A 16,368-nucleotide genomic window follows, 5' to 3' on the forward strand; every position below is an offset into this window, starting at 1 on the left:
AAAGTAATGTCATTTGGGTGGGTTTGTAGCTGAATGCCAACGACAGGGTGAAAAAGCCAGACAGTACTGAGAGACAGCCTAAAAAACATGTTGGATTTGGTCTTTTCATGGGATTTGTTAAAAAAAAAGAAAAGAAAAGAAAAGAAAAGAAAAGAAAAATGTACTGTATATTGTTTCTAGCCTGATCTTTTCCTTTAAAGGGAAACTATGCCCATTTTCAAAATTCTTTCATGTTATTCTTACGGTCTAATCCAGTCCAAAAATATAAATAAACATCACCAACTCATTCCCAACTCCAAAAACAAGAGCGTTAAAACTAAAATTTGTGATGTCATCAAAGATATATCTGGAACTTCTGTACCTGCAAAAAGCGTGGCGTACTGCCTTTTGCTTTGTTTAAGCCTGCCCTGATCAGACTGAGCGCTTTTTGCAGCTGGCCACATGTCTTTTTTTAAAGCGTTGCTAGGCAACCACTAAATCAGCTGTCCTTAGCTTAACCACTGTTTTGCTGTGAAGTAAACACACAGATCTGTACTTTAAAATCTGCATTGAGGGTGAGAGGCTGCTCCCAAATTGGTCACAGGGAAAGAGAGATCTGTGTGGGCACATGAGAACCTCAAAAAGAGAAGACATCACAGGGATTACCACCAGTTGCTGGCTTCACCTGGATGATGGTCGGTTCAAGGCCTATGTTGGGATGAGTCAGGAACAGTTTGACAATCTGCTGTTAATCATCAGGCCTAATTACAATTGGTAAAAGTTAAAAAGTAGTTGAGGCCACAATATGTTCAGAGATGTCTTGCAGCTTGCCATTGGTGACTTTGAAAGTGAGCTAATGTTAGCTTAATGCGAACCATGTATGGTACTTCTTGTTGTCATCACCACTATGGGAGGGCCAACTCTCAGTTGATCTGATTGGACGACGGGAAATAATTATGCTGGCTGCCTTTTTTATCTTGAGACATTCAGAGCTAAGAGCTGAGGCATTGCTGAGCAACTCAAAGTGAGGTGCTCAGCAACACAAAAGCAGTGAGCCAAACGCTTCACTCTCATTGAAAAGAATTACAAAAAGCCGCCTCAGGCTGCTACAACATGCTCAGTCAGATCGGGGCCCAGTAGAATAAAGTTCACTTGGGTGTAATAGAAGAAAACAAACATTCTGTGGGAACACAAAGTCAGGCTTCCGGTAATTGTCTATGGAGCAGCTCCAGACTTCTCCAGACTTTATACTTGAGGACAAGTTTGAGACTTACTTCTCTGGTTTCTGGCTTTAAGGGAGAGTAGCTCATGCATGCAAATATTAATTGAACTTTTCTAGGCCATGGAAATAACACTGGGTTTTGTAATTTAGGGTGGCGTTCCCCTTAAAAACTAACAAAGTGGAATATAAGGGATTCAGTATTTAGTTCGGTCAGGAACACTCAAGTCAAAGAAAACATTTTTACCATTGCAGTATACATTTGGCAGTATGGCTCTGTTCTGGGGCCTCTCTGCCTTTCCTCAGGCCTACACAGAAAGCCTCTTCCATGTGGAAAGCCATAAGGCAGAGAGAGCACACTTGTCTGCCCTTCCATGTGCAAATGAGGAAGGCCACAGAGGCCAATCTCCCTGCCCTTCCATGTGCCTACATGGAAAGTCTAAGGCAGGAAGAGCAGCAGCAAAGACCCCCAGTAACAGAACAGAGACAGCATCAATGGCAAACAGAAATGACACTTATCAGTCAAACACAGCATGAAAAGGAGGAGCTGGGGTGGAGACGGGTTGCAAAGCGATCTGCAGAGGAAGCAGCAACAGTAGGCAGGCCAGAGCAGTTTAAATATGGCGCCCTGAATGAGATTCACCAATTGGTTGCATAGAAAGGAACCATGTGAACTATCAGCTGATTCCCTTCCATCAATCAGCTGCTCCATCAGTTGATTGGGCTGATGATCAGTTGATGTAACTGGGATGTGAGCTTGACATTGCGTCCTGCCTGAACTAATGCTATGCTCAACGAGGTTCTAAACTGACTTCCAAACAAACATGATCCACCCTCGTTCGAGTGTGATTTAGCTACTTGTCTGTTTAGTATTTACATTATTTTGTCTACCCCCTGCCCGCAGTAGTATCAAACACTTCTGAACCAAATAAACAGCTCACCTCCTCTGCCTGATGGCAAACATGAAATAATGCTAAAATGACAATGTCATTTTAAATTGAACAATTTGTCAAAAGCCGCATTAACATAATTCCCGACATTACTTATTTAGACAGACCAAACAGCTCATTTGAGCTGCTGCTGGCAGCTTGTCTGCTCTGTTTAAGTACGAGGCGCTGACATCAAGCACAAACCCGGGTGCATGCTACAGTCCCAGCCCCTCGATAGGGATCTGCTTGTATGGCAGCTTATTCTGTGCACAGCCTGCCCGCCTGCCTGTGAAAGTGCTCATGGTTCTTTATCAGCTACAGTGGGAGCGTGTGCTACAGTAATTGTATTCACACAGGCTTCTTATGGCGAGATTGATGTGGTGGCTAGTCCATGTATGCAAAGGGGAGAATGAATGTCTCTTGGCTGACCTTGTTTGTTAGTTTATTTGCTCTGTTGGCTCTGCAGAGAGGGCGGAGGAGCAGTGAAAACAGAATCGCTGCACCTGGAAATAATGTGGTTTGGATTATTTTTTTATTTATTTTTTTTTTTTGCTACGCTCATTGTGTGGAGGAGCAATATATCAGAGTTAGGTCAAGAATAGTCATTGGCACATTTTAGTATTCTAGGTCTTTACAAGGACACGTCCTGACAAGAGCACGGCATGGCTTTGGCAAGCTGCAAGGTGAAAACACCACCAAAAATCTGACGTAATTTTGACTTGAAAAATCTACATGTTTTTTTAATTGTTAATTAATATAATATTGTGATATGTTGTGGTATAATCTAAAGTGAGACTTGAGACCCCTCAGCCCTGGCTAAACCTGACACACATACACATACACATACATACACGCACTCAACCTACTTTCTCTCTCTCCGCCCACGGATTGCACTATCCATCATCTGCCCATGAAAATCTCTCCTCCTCCACCAGCACACTTCATTTCTGTGCCTCGCTTTCTGTCACTTTACTGCTGCCATCCATCTCGTCTCGGCCCTCCCCGCTCTGTCAGGTGAGCAGGGTCCTCACTTACACACAGATATGCCGTAGCTTCTTGATTCACCCTCATCCAATAGAGACACTGATACTTGGCAAATTAACCAATACACTGATAGAGACGTCGACCTTTTCTTCTGTCCGTTCTAATATTCCCTCACATAAAGTAATGCTGGCGTTGGAACAATATTTCCTTCTGTCTTTTTTTAACCCTCGTTTGCCCTCCAAGCTGCGTTCCTCTCTGCTTTCTTCCCATCACTGTCTTTCTTCTCCCTCATCTTCTGACAGCTCGCCTACCTCAAGAGGTTTACTGAAAAAGTCCTTGATGTTATTACAGAGTAAGATATAAAGATTGTGAAACAAAAGGGCTACACAGCACCACGGGACAGATTGATGCACAAATCAGTGGCCTATTTGCTTTAAGGGTTAGAAAAGCTTCTGAGTTTTTCCTTGATATATGAAAGCAGTGACAGTGGTAATGGAGGTGCCAGCTGAGCTATCATTTACATGTCCGTATCCGCGCTTTAGCAGCTTAGTAGTTATTCTTTAAATATGACAAAGAGTCTTCAGCCATGCCAGCAGCTGTGTGAGGCTGTACTGAGGCACAGCGGTGTCAGCATGTCAGCATGCTTACAGTGGCAATACTAACACGGTGATGTTAAGCAGGGCTCTATTTCAGAAAACAGGCTCTACAAACTCTGAGCCTAATCCTGATCTCGGGCTGGGAAACGCTATGTTTTTTGGTTCCAGAACAGCTGATCAGAATTAGCTCAATCAACTCTAAGTATGTTCAGTCTGAGGGAAACGCGTTCACAGTGAGCACCAAAAGTCATCATCAATGGAGTGCAGATGACATGATTTTCAATGGTAGAAAGCAGAATTAAAAGGCATAAAATTTGCTCCAATGATAATACAAATCCACAATGTGTAATATTTGACATACCTTGGTGGAACAGATTGTTAAGATAAATGAAAGACTGTGAGGTGAAACGGTATCTTGCATATAGACACTCCTCCGGAAACGATAAGACATCCAAACAGGGTCTAATCAGCCCCTGAATAAATTGTGCCTCAACGTCCATGACTTTATTCACAAAAGGACACGCCACGTCTCTCTTTCCCTGCTACACCCTCAGCAGACGATCAGCCTCAGGCTTAGATGAAGCAAACCTTCCAGCCAGCAGGTTAGCTTCAAGGACTATGTTGCCATAGGAACTGACTCAGGGTTGAGCTGAACTGGCTTTGTGAAACGGAAAACTCAGAGTTTCCCTCATCTCAGGCTCAACATACTTAGAGTTTTCACTAATCCCACTTTCTGAAATAGGGCCTAGGTGTAATGTTATGTAGCGTGTTAGCATGCTAACATTTGCTAAGTAGCCAGGGGCAAACTGGCAAAAAAAGGCAGCCCAGGAATTTTCTGCCAAGGTACCTAAATTTGTTACCCAAATTTGTACTAACAATAATTTTATCCATTAATGAATTATTAATTCAGAGTATACATCTGTTAATTTGTATTGTTTGTATTAAGCTATTATGTAAAACAAAACTGATTTTCCAGGGTTTTCCTTCCAGTGTCTGTGTACAGACAGCAAAATTCAAAGTCATGTAACGATCACCTGACAACTAATTTGACTTAATAGCATGTTTTTCATAATTATTTCAAATCTAGCAAAACAGTCAGCAGTGTTTAGACAAAGAACTAGAACCAGTACTCTTTCCATAGATGGCAGCACATTACAGTATATCCACACTGCATAGTCACACAAAACACACTGAGTAAGTATTTAACAAATCATTTTTATTGCTGGGCTGGCTATCGCCCATGCCTCATCAGGGGTAACATTAGTGAACACAGTGCCCGCAAGTGCCTGGTCACCCATAGGGAGCCAATTAGTCGCCAGCAGGGCAGGTTCTAAGAATAACTGCGGTCAAGCCAGCCATCTCCTGCACCTCTGTGGTTAAATCGGCTGATGCCACAACTGTAGTGCAACCATGACAGCTATGGTAAATGCATTCATACAGCCCAGATGGAGTTGACAGGGACAGCTAGAGATGGTTTTGTTGAATGTAATGGAGGAATAAATGTGTGACTAGGACCAGTTTTTCAAGTAAGTTGTTACCAAGGGTATAAAAAGAATGGCTCTCACAAGACCGGTCCTGGTCCCAATGGCCAGTCAACACCTCGCATTAGCACTAAACACAAATTGCAGCTAAAGGTGATGGGAATGTCATCAGTTCTGTAGATATTTTCACATGTAGCAAAGTATTGGATGAACAATTTCTTTAACCTAATGATGGTGCTGGGTGAAAAAGTGAAAGATCACCAAAGTCATTAGGATACATCATCTGGAGATCATGACTTTTGTTTCAATCCATAAAGCAGATGTTGAGCCAATTTACTGGATCAGTAAAAATGTTGACCTGCGGGCAATGTTGCATGAAAAGTCACAGGATTACCAAAGTTGTTAGGATTCATCCTCTGAGGACTTTGAATACCTTGCTACATCAGATCTCAAACAGCCCAATCAACTGATGGATCAGCTGATTGATCATGTGATTCCTTTCTATGCACCCAATTGGCAAATCTCATTCAGGGCACCCTATCTAAACTGCTCTGGCCTGCCTACTGTTGCTGCCTCCTCTGCAAGCAGCTTTGCAACCCACCTCCACTCCAGCTCCTCCTTTTGATGTTGTGCCTGACTTATCAATGTCATTTCTGTTTGTCATTGATGCTGCTCTGTTCTATTCCTGGGGGGTCTTTGCTGCTGCTCTCCCTGCCTTAGGCTTTCCATGTAGGCACATGGAAGGGCAGAGAGGTTTGTACTCTCTGCCTCAGGCTTTCCTAATTTGCATGTGGAAGGGCAGAGAGGTGTGCTCTCTCCGCCTTAGGCTTTCCAGATAGGCCCATGGAAGAGGTTTTGCGGAGGCCTAGGAAAAGCAGAGAGGCCCTAGAACAGGATCATACCGCCAAATGTAACACCCAGAGAGTCTCTGACTTTATGAGTCAAAAAGGGACAGGAGCAGATAAGAAAACACACAATATTACATGTAAAAATCGGGGCTGCCCACTAAGTCTGAATCATTAGTTTGAATCATCAGTTAGAGACTCCTCAGTTGACTTAGATTCTTCAAGTCGAGATCTTTTTTTGTTTGTTTTGTTTTGTCAGTCATTGTTCAGTGTACTTCTGGGGACGTTTTGGTCTTCAAATGTAGCTGCAGAGTGAATGCTCCTGGCTTTCATGCAGCTGTCCAGTACAGACAGCTGTGGACCCAGACCCAGAGTGAGTCTGAGTGAAGCGGAGGCAGCTACCCCAGAGGAAGTCAGGTTCTGAGATAACGTTATCTTCTGCACTCTGCTTACAAGTAAGTACATTCTGAGCTCATAGCAACCTAATACAATTCAGTCTCTGGTTTTTGTTCAACATCTAGAGTAAGCAAAAAATGTTCCTGCACATTTTCGATCCATCGTTAGCATAATTAGCATGTATTAATTTGGAGGGCTACCTCCATGGAAAAAAACCCCCAACAACAAATAGTTGAATATTTGTATTGAACAGCCAAATCTGACACAATTTACATAACAGATGGGAAAAAGCTGTGTTAGGGGAGTGTATATTTATTTTGTAACACTGGGTGGTACTTGGACTGTAAATAAACTGGGTTTATTACTTGTTTATTTAGTTGGGTGATAAATACACTGGGGATAGTTGCATATTAGTTGTAAATACATTTGGGGATTTGTTGAAATAATATATGTGTTAAAGGAAGAAATGTATGTAATGTATGTAATGTAAGGGGTAGGGACATTTACGTTTTACTTCTCCCTACTCTTTGATTTTTGATTTTTTGATTTTGATTCGATATAAAGTCTTTCATTGCCTACAGGTCTAGCAAAAATACACTCACAGGTGATAATGTTACTATGACAACAGGAGATCACACAGCATAACTGTAATTAGGTTTGGGTATCTAGCCTTCTTGTCAATGAGGTAACAACAGTCAGTAATTTGAGCTAGCAGCCAATAAAATTAGGAGATCATAGTTAACAGAAAAAGATGCCTTTTCAGCTTGGATTTTAAACTATTAACAGAGCTGGCCTCCCAAATGTGGGATTATTCCATGTAAGTGGAGCTCAATGGGCAAAGGCTCGACCATCAGAAGAGTTCTTAAATGGAGAAATGGTTAAGTGACTGGCATCAAGGGAACCAAAGGAGTGTGATGGATTATATGGGGAAATAGGGCTGTGGATATATGAGGGAGCCAGTCTATAACCTCATAATAGCGATGATGGAAAAGTCAGAGAGTCACCAAAGCCATTAGGATTCATCCTCAGGAGACCATGAATGTCTATAAAAGCTTTCGTGGCAATCCGTCCAATTGTTTCTGAGATATTTCAGTCCGAACCACAGTGGTGGACTGACCACAAGCATGGCTAAAAAAGTGTATACTAATGATAGAAGTGAACACCCCACTAATATGAAAAGATAGACTTACCTCCTTTGTTGGATATCGGATATGTGAACCAAACTGAGGCCTGGTGTTTGTAATAAATGTAACACAAGACAGGAGGAAGATCCAAGAGCCAGAAAAACAATATTGGCGCAGAAAGCTTAACAATCCTACTACCAGTAAAATGACATTTTCAGCAGAATGGACAAGCTATGTTATTAGAAAACATACTGATGTGACATTTAGCAACAATCAATAGTTAAATGTCTTCATATTCTGTCTTGTAACAGACAATGTTAACAAAAAAGGTTATGAACTATTTGACAATGAAGCTTTGTGCAACCGCCCTCTCTAATGGTCATGAGACTTAATTAAGCGGTCAAATATAGCAAATGAGATTATAATGCCCTATCAAAGTTCATTACCAATGGGAAGCATCATTCTTTAATGCGTGTTCGACCCTCTAAATCACCCGCCTTAAATTAAACAGTATATTTAAAGAAACAAGAATTTTAAAAGAGTTCAGCGTTATTAACATCCCCTTGGGTCAGTATCAAAGTTTAATATCGTCCCACTTAAAGCCTTTCCAAGCTCTAAGAGTCTTAATCCACTCTTAAGCTTTACTACCCCCCACAATACTATCTTCACACACATTCAGCACCAGCATCCCCATCCAACTTCATCCTAAAAATTCCTCAAAGTCTCCAAAAATAGGGCACGCTTCATGCTTTTGTTTCCATTTGCCTTTACGTGAACAGATTAAATATGTGGACTACCCAAGAGGTACATTCCAGTTTTTCACTATCAGATGGGACTGATTAAGTGTTAGATAAAAGGACTGATAGTACGTGACAGTGACTTGTGTGGGGACTGTACAAGTTTGATAAAGCTGAAATAAAGCAGAGCTGGATTTTATCACGACAGTTTCTGAAAAGAGACAGCCATGCCTGCTGCTCTGCGAGACTGCAGCGTTGAAGCAGTGGTTCTCTGAGCGTATGCTAATGCTAGCATGCTAACACGCTCACTTCAGCCAGGTTTCCATCTAAATGAAATGCAAATTTTGTTGTGTTTTTCTTAAATGCAACAGAAAATCCACTGTTGTTGTGCAAATATTTAAAATTTGTTATTGTAAGATATGTTACATTTGTATGAGTTTTCTATCAGGAGGATGAGGGCATGGTGTATGACATGGCAGCTAGGCCAGAAAGCTGCCAAGCAGCAAAACTTTGTTCGAGACCAGTGGCATTTCTAGCAATGTATGTTTGGTACAAACACGGTATTTTTTAAAGAAGACGTCAGAACATTTCCACCCTTGTTTGCATCGACCAAACTAGATATTTTTGATGAGATGTCAGGAAATTTCCAGCCCTGTTTGTGGCGACCAAACCAGGTATCTAAAGCAAGACGTTGGGACATTTCCAGCCATGTTTGTGCCGATCATACTGGATATTTTTTTAACAGACATTGGGATATTCCAAGCTGTGTTTGTGGTGACCAACTGTGTATTTTTTAACCAGACGTTGGGGCATTTCCAACTAGATTAATAGTACTTTTAAGGAGAGGTTGGGACATTGCCAGCTATGTTTGTGTCAATCATTCTGGATATTTTTTAATTAGACTTTGGGACATTTTTAGCTGTGTTTGTGATGACCGTGTATATTTCAACCAGACGTTGAGACATTTCCAGCCACGTTTGTGTCGATCAAACTGGGTATTTTTTAACCAGACGTTGGGGCATTCCCAGCTAGATTCATAGTATTTTTAAGGAGAGGTTGGGACATTTTCAGCCTTGTTTATGGTGACCAAAATGGGTACTGTAAGCTAAAACATGATTTTTTGCTAACTCTAACCAAGTGATTTTTGTGCCTATCCCTAACCACACATTAACCACAATGCTGTCAGAACATAACATTTAAATTAAAATGTAAAGAAATGTGAAGTTTCAATGTATTTGCTACATATGAAATGTACAGATTTAACATATCCATGATTTGCAGAACCGTATAATGCTAAGATATATTCTGGTCAATAAATGTTAGATGTTAAATGTTGTTTAATATAGGAGTTGGTTCATTCAGATAAGCAGTAGGTGGCGCTAACTCTCCAGTCAGGTGTCATTATACTATGTAGGAAGAAGAGGGCGCAACAAGATGACTTAAATAGATGCAGATGCATTGGAAAGAATCACTTGAGACTTGAGAAAAGAAGATCCCGCACACTGCTCTGGCTCAGCATCAGAATTTGTTATACTAATGTTTTGGTCCCTCTGAACCGTACAACATACAACACTGACCTTTAATACATAGTGCTCCGCCCATTTTGTGTGAACAGGTGGGGGTTAATTAATCTCCGGTGGGTGTGTATCTAAATAACTGACAATGACATGTGTACCATCTGTCATGTTATATTCCACGTATAAAGAAGAAAAATGAAGTGTCTAATTGGTCATATTTTTCTTTTTTTCTTTGCATGTGGAATATAATGTGACAGATGGTACACATGTAGAGGTCAATTATTGAGAGACACACCCACAGGAGATTATTTCTCCCACACCTGTTCACACAAAATGGGCGGAACACTATCTGTTTAAGATTAACATTGTTAAAAATTGTGTAAAATACGTAAAATGACTAAAGTCCACAGGGACCAAAACATTAATATAGCAAATTAATTGGGATGCTGAGAAAAAGCAGTGTGTAGGATCTTTTTTTCTCAAGACGCAGGGGAGAAAATGTAAAAAACATGATGTAAATTTGGCATTTATGTTTGTTTCAGGTATTTATTTAAGTGAGGTTATCGAAGATACAAATAGTTTGTCTTCTGTTATGACAGTCCAGAGGTGAATGTAGCACCTTGGCTAAAAACACTAGTATATGGGGAAAATGGTAATTTTCATCGGTGGGTCAACTGCACATTCAGTTAAATTACACCTCACATATCAAATGACATACTGTATGTTAATGTGGTTTTATTGTTCATTAGAACAGGATGAATTTTCATTCCTAAACTGAACCAGTATTTGAGAAAATTCTGATTCAGAGTGTAAACTCAGTCCCCTCAGAGTGGCTCTCAGGCCACTTGCCTGGCTGCTGTTGTAACCGTTGCAGACTCACATTGATCTGCTTTGCAATCAATCAAATGGTGAGTTCTTGTCAGGGTCAGAGGAGACACTAATATGTTGGGCAGATATGGATTTATGGCTGCATGTTTCTCTCTTGTCCTCCCCTTTTCACTGCCTTTCATCTGTTGTGTCGCTCCTTCCCTCACCACTTTGCAGCATATTGTAGCACAGCGGTACCCCACCGTGTTTCCTGGTGGCACACACGTAGCTGCACTCCTTTTATAGAATGATAAACATGACTTGCTCCTTTCATTCATCCCTGTGTCTCTCTTTCTTTGCTGTACTTTCTCTGCACACTGTCCCAGCTCTGCTCTCTTTCCTTTTTTGGATCCCTGCTGTCCATTCATGCCTCCATTCATCCCTCCTCTTTCCATCATCTTCTTCCCCTCCTTTTTTTATGGCTTGTGCAGGGAGCTCCAATGTCCCGTACTCGCTCCATTCATTCACTCCTGCATCTCTGGTGCTCATCTACAGTCCGTCCACACACGTTCCCTCAGTCTCGTCAGAGCTGCCTGGAATTATTTACTGCTTAATGGCCTACAGCAGCTCACACCAGCCCAACGGTGCTTTGCTTTATTTATTGATTTTCATTCCTTTTGTCTTAGTGTGTGTGTGTGTGTGTGTGTGTGTGTGTGTGTGTCTGCAGGAGAAGCACATTTTAAAAGATATAAAGCTCAAGGACATCCTGCACATTCGAGCTGCTGGTGAAATGACCTGTGGACTGAGAGATTGACTGATTTGATGTTTGAAGGCTAATCGACCGTTACTGGGCGATTTGTCTGCTACCTGTGCTTCTGTCTGTTTATATGATGTGTGCATGTGCCCATATGTGCATGTCTGTGTGGGCACGTACACTGCAGCGACCAACACTCACTGTCTTCTATCATTGACTAGTAATTAATTAACTCTCTGAACAGTGTGAGTTAACACGTTTTCTATACTGCTGGGACTTTTGCCAACATTGATTTATTTAAATAAAGGGAAGAAAAACAAGCTGTATGGCACAGCATTAAAGAATTAAAACATTTGCATACAGTATTCGTTTCTAATTAAATACTATATGATTAATATAATCTAGTTTAATACATATACTGTGTACTCAGAATGGTTTTCTGGCTTGCAGTGTTGTTGCTGATGGTATTTAGGTCCCAATTTCCACGTTTCTGTGTCACATTCTGTTCTACATGACACAAAATAGAAGTGTGCTCAACAAAACTGTATATAATGTGCTAGATTGTTACAAGATCTTGAAGCACTTGTTAAAACCTGGTTTCCACTTACGTATGTGAGTGAATATATAGATGATGCCTCTAGTGTCCAACGCAAGGAAGTGCAATTCTTTGCGGATGGATAGAATCCTGATAGGAACTACCTGTAGCCATGAGAGAGGCTGTTTTTGCCATCCAGTAGTTTGAAATATGCGCTTGGAACATTATCGGGACAAAAACAGGACCTGCCAGATACGTGACAGGAACTATTTAATTAAAAAGACGTGTGGACGGCTAAACGAGTCATAGAAAGTCTGACTGTATATAATGTATAAACATTTTAGCAGAATAACATTACTCAGATTGAGAGGCCGTTTACACTTGGCCGGCTATTTTCATAAACGGACATTTCGCCGTCTCCGTTTTCAAAAAGATCTTCGTTTACACTTACCCGTGTATATATACACACAAGAGCATGCCAAACCTGTAGGTGGCAGTGTAATGAGAAGCTCAAGCCTTCCATGTATCCATTGTCACCATAGCAACATAGGTCGCACTTTTTACACAGGCGCAGGTTCCGGCGCATACTGTGACGTGGGCTGCCTATAAGACTCGTTTTCAGAGGAGAAATCTCCGTTTGCGTGTAAACGAAGGGCACAAACTAAGGAAGATGTCTCCGTTTATCAAAATCACCGTGTACATGTAAACGGCCTCTGAGAATGAAATTCAGGGGTGTGGTCGCCCCCCCTCGGTGCCGCTTGGGTTGAAAACGCTGCGCTAAAGTGCCCTCTTGAGTGGCGAAAATGAGAGGATGTGCCCTTTTGGCTGCCCTCTTGTCCACATGTCATGCAGTAGGTGCCCTTTTTTCCTTTTCGCCCCTGCCCTTCAAACATCCTGAGTCCGTCACTGTCATGGAGATTCCCATAGGAATAAATGGCTTTGCCTCGTCTCTGTACACATACGTAAGTGGAAATGAGGTGTAAATCATAAAGTCTCCACCACACCCAGCTCCCTGCCTATACTTCAACTAAGGCTTGAGGATGCTCCCAGGAAGTTATGAAAACTCCTCTCATTGGCACTTCTTCCTTCAAATGACGCAGTGCTAAACAGACATTTGGTAGAGAATTAAGGACTTTTCACCCTTATAATTTTTTTCAATTTACTTAATATTTCCTGTATTTGTTTTAGTATTTAAAAAGGTCCAGAGTTTAAGATTTAGGGAGATATATTGGCAGAGATCGAATATAATATAGTAAGTGTGTTTTCTTTGGGGTATAATCACCTGAAAGTAAGAATTGTCATGTTTTTTTCGTACCTTAGAATTATCTGTTTATACCTACATGAAGAGTGGGTCCCCATTCAAGGAGTCCGCCATGTTGAAACACCATGTTTCTACAGTAGCACACAATAGACAAACCAAACACTGACTCTAGATTGGGCCATTCGCATTTTTGCATCTGCCCATGAGACTGCTTTATTCAGTGCTTTTACCAATTTAAATCATGGACTACATTTGTTCCGGAGAGGAAGAGACCTCTGCGGATAATTCGGCTCCTGGTAAAAACCTCCTGAACAATGAACACTGAAGGAATCCTAACTGGGAGTTCATGCTTGGCACATGGGAGAAGTTTCACCTGGTTTCAATCTGCACTCCTCACCGCTAGATGCCACTAAATCCTACACACTGCTCCTTTAATTCATTGTGGTTTTTTTATGTTGATCCTATGGTAACACCTAAAGACTTACTGAAAAGCCAAGTTCATGGATGCATCAGTGATGACCTCAGTGACATTACCATTTCAAACCTTTGCTCTCAGTCTAACAAAGTATTGATCACAGACTGTTTAATTTAAATAATTTAAGAAGCCTGCAGAAGTCAAACTATTTCTCAAGAAAAAAAGGGGGAATAGTCATTTTTAAAAACATATTTTGAAGTGTTTTCCTTCTTTTCTATTCCAGTGATAATCCCACAGCCTCTGAGATGTATTGTCTAATTAATTGGAGAGGTTACAAACCCCTGAGATACTCTTACAGAGATGAAATAGCGACAGAGCAATACCTTCTTGAATAACAACTGAGGTATTTGCAATTGCTTTGATTAAGTATTTTTTCATAGAAGTCGAGTCAGATCATCAGATGCTGTTTTGGAAGTCATTTCAAGTCTTCCAACCACAACTGCATGAGAAGATAAATACAAAATGGGAGCAATGTTTGATCCATGTCTCTCACAGGAGTGCTAATCAGTAGCTGGAAGGTAATTCTGCTCTACAGATAGTTGGAGCTGCCCTTTATGATCTGTCAGTCTCCCGCACTCTTTTGAATACTGATAACTCAACAGCAGAAAACACATCCCAGTCTGAAGCTATTGTTATCATGCCATTTGTTGTGATGCTCACATGTGGAGAGCACTGCAGCGCCTCAACCTCACTGCTCCCCCTGTCCTTGGCTGTGGATGGGAACCATCTCAACACGTGTGTGTGTTTGTGACAGAGAGGGGGGACCCTTTTACTAAAAATTACATAACATGAGGCGATAACTATATATGGGTACACAGATAATGCTCCAAAAATGGATGAGATGGAAGGCAGAGGTTCCTACACGGACGGCACCAGTGTCCCTTGCACAGTGCCTCCACGCCCCCTCCTCCCCTTTGTGGTGATGATGATGATGGTGATATCACCACCCCAGCCATCCTTCCATTGCATTTTCAGATCAATGAGAGAGAGGAAGAGAGAGAGAGAGGTCTGTGTATTTTCAGCCACACGCTGACAGCTGTGCAGCAACCCCACGTACGTGCTCATATCCGGAGGAACACATAGACAGAGAGGAGAGACGGAGGAGAGGCTGAGACATCCCTCGTGTTTTTTTTTTGCACCTTTTTTGCTCCGCAGACGCGTACGTGACTTATCTGCTCCCGGATTTCCCTTCAACTTTTTCTGTGTGGTTTTTATACTGTTTTTCACTGTCGCATCCCCTCCATCCTCCGACTCTTTGGAATGAACTGTTTCCCTGCCTGCGTCGTTTCCATGTCAGCATGGGAACTGCCGTGTCCAAAAGGAAGAATTTAAGAAACGATGCGATATCTTCTGTGGCAGCAAAAGTTAGGTGAGTGACACCCATGAGTGTAACCCATCATGCAGCACCCACGGGGGGGAGACTGGACGGGTAGGTGCGACCCGAGCGAAGTTACCGATGTGTGTGTGAGCTGAATTACCGCTGCGCTATCCCGGGTGCAGCTAGCCCTGGTTTGTAATGCGCAGAGAAGCTCTTTGCGCTTTTTGCACGTCTGCTGACTGTCCCGTCTAGCCCGGGGCGTGCATCTGAGCAAATGTGTGCTTAAATTAGCCTGTTATTCTTTCCAAGGTGTGCACATGCAGCCAACCAAAGGGAAGGTTGCTCTGTAATTGCACGAGAGTGTGTTTTATTTGGACTAAATTAGCCGGGAGAGGGTATCTGTCTCTGGCGCGTCGGAGCTTTTACTGATGTTGTGAATGAAGCATCATTGTGTAATCAAAGTCATGCAGAGGCAAAGCGAGGGCTGCTGTGACTCACAGTTACCCTCGGACATTTTCTCACCTAAAATAGTCTATCATCTGCTGTGGAAAAAACACCCTGCCATCACTATCTGATTTTAAATGGTAATTTACGCAAAAACGGCTTCCTGTCTGGCCGCATCGACCCGAGCGCAGCGCGCAGCCATGAGACTCCTGCCTTCACACCCCGGCGGGCAAATGATCCCGCCGCCAATTAATCAATCACAGCAATCGATCCGGTCGTTTGCAGTGATCACCTATCACGGTCAGTTACCGGAGCGGTCACAGAGGGCAACACTGGTGAGCGCCTGTTAATTTATTCAGCATTGGGGGGAAAAAGCAGCGGGGCTCAGACTGTTTGGCACGTGTCCAACTCGTTAAAAGCTGTTAACGACTCACTCGTTCATCGTATGGATTTTTTTTTAACGCTTAATCCGCATCCAGCTGTTCTAACACCATGCAGCAAAAAGTAATAGCTGTATCCATGCTGTGCTGGCTGCATGTCTGAGGCTGAGCAGGAGCTGCGGTTCGCAGACGAGCACGTGTGACTGTGTTCATGTGTCCACACGTGAAGAGGGGAGGACAGCGAGCTGCGATCACGAGTGAGATCAGAATACAAATTTAGCTTTTCGGTGCCTCGCCAGTGGCCCCACAGCGGGCCCTGCTGCACGAGTCTAATTCAATCAATAAATGACCTTGACTTGTGCGGACTTCAGCGTGCACAGATGTGGGCTGATGTGCTATTACGTCATTCTCCTCGGTGTGTATGTGTCTTTGCATTGCACAGGCAGTATATGAGCCTCCTTTGCATGCGGTGCAGTGTGCGTGGACGTGTGTGTCGTGTGTGTGTGTGTGTGTGTGTGTGTGTGTGTGTGTGTGTGTGTGCCACCTTGAGATGAGAATGTGACGCTCATACACAATGGCAAGTGACT

At 42.3% G+C, this 16,368-nt stretch overlaps 1 protein-coding gene across 5 annotated transcripts in view; it reads left to right on the plus strand.

Annotated features, from left to right (window-relative positions):
- The first annotated feature begins 14,612 nt into the window (after window positions 1–14,612).
- Window positions 14,613–16,368, plus strand: part of nsmfa (NMDA receptor synaptonuclear signaling and neuronal migration factor a) — a 69,339-nt gene continuing 67,583 nt past the window's right edge. For 2 of the 5 annotated variants that reach the window (XM_033647063.2, XM_078161892.1), the window contains exon 1: window positions 14,806–15,008. In XM_033647063.2, coding sequence (XP_033502954.2) covers window positions 14,938–15,008 — 71 coding nt within the window. In that variant the 5' untranslated portion in view covers window positions 14,806–14,937. Of the gene's footprint in view, window positions 15,009–16,368 lie in introns of all 5 variants that reach the window. The other 3 variants (XM_078161891.1, XM_078161894.1, XM_078161893.1) reach the window with 3 other exon arrangements.

Source organism: Epinephelus lanceolatus, chromosome 19 (assembly GCF_041903045.1).
Source record: "Epinephelus lanceolatus isolate andai-2023 chromosome 19, ASM4190304v1, whole genome shotgun sequence".
NCBI classification, from domain to species: domain Eukaryota; kingdom Metazoa; phylum Chordata; class Actinopteri; order Perciformes; family Serranidae; genus Epinephelus; species Epinephelus lanceolatus.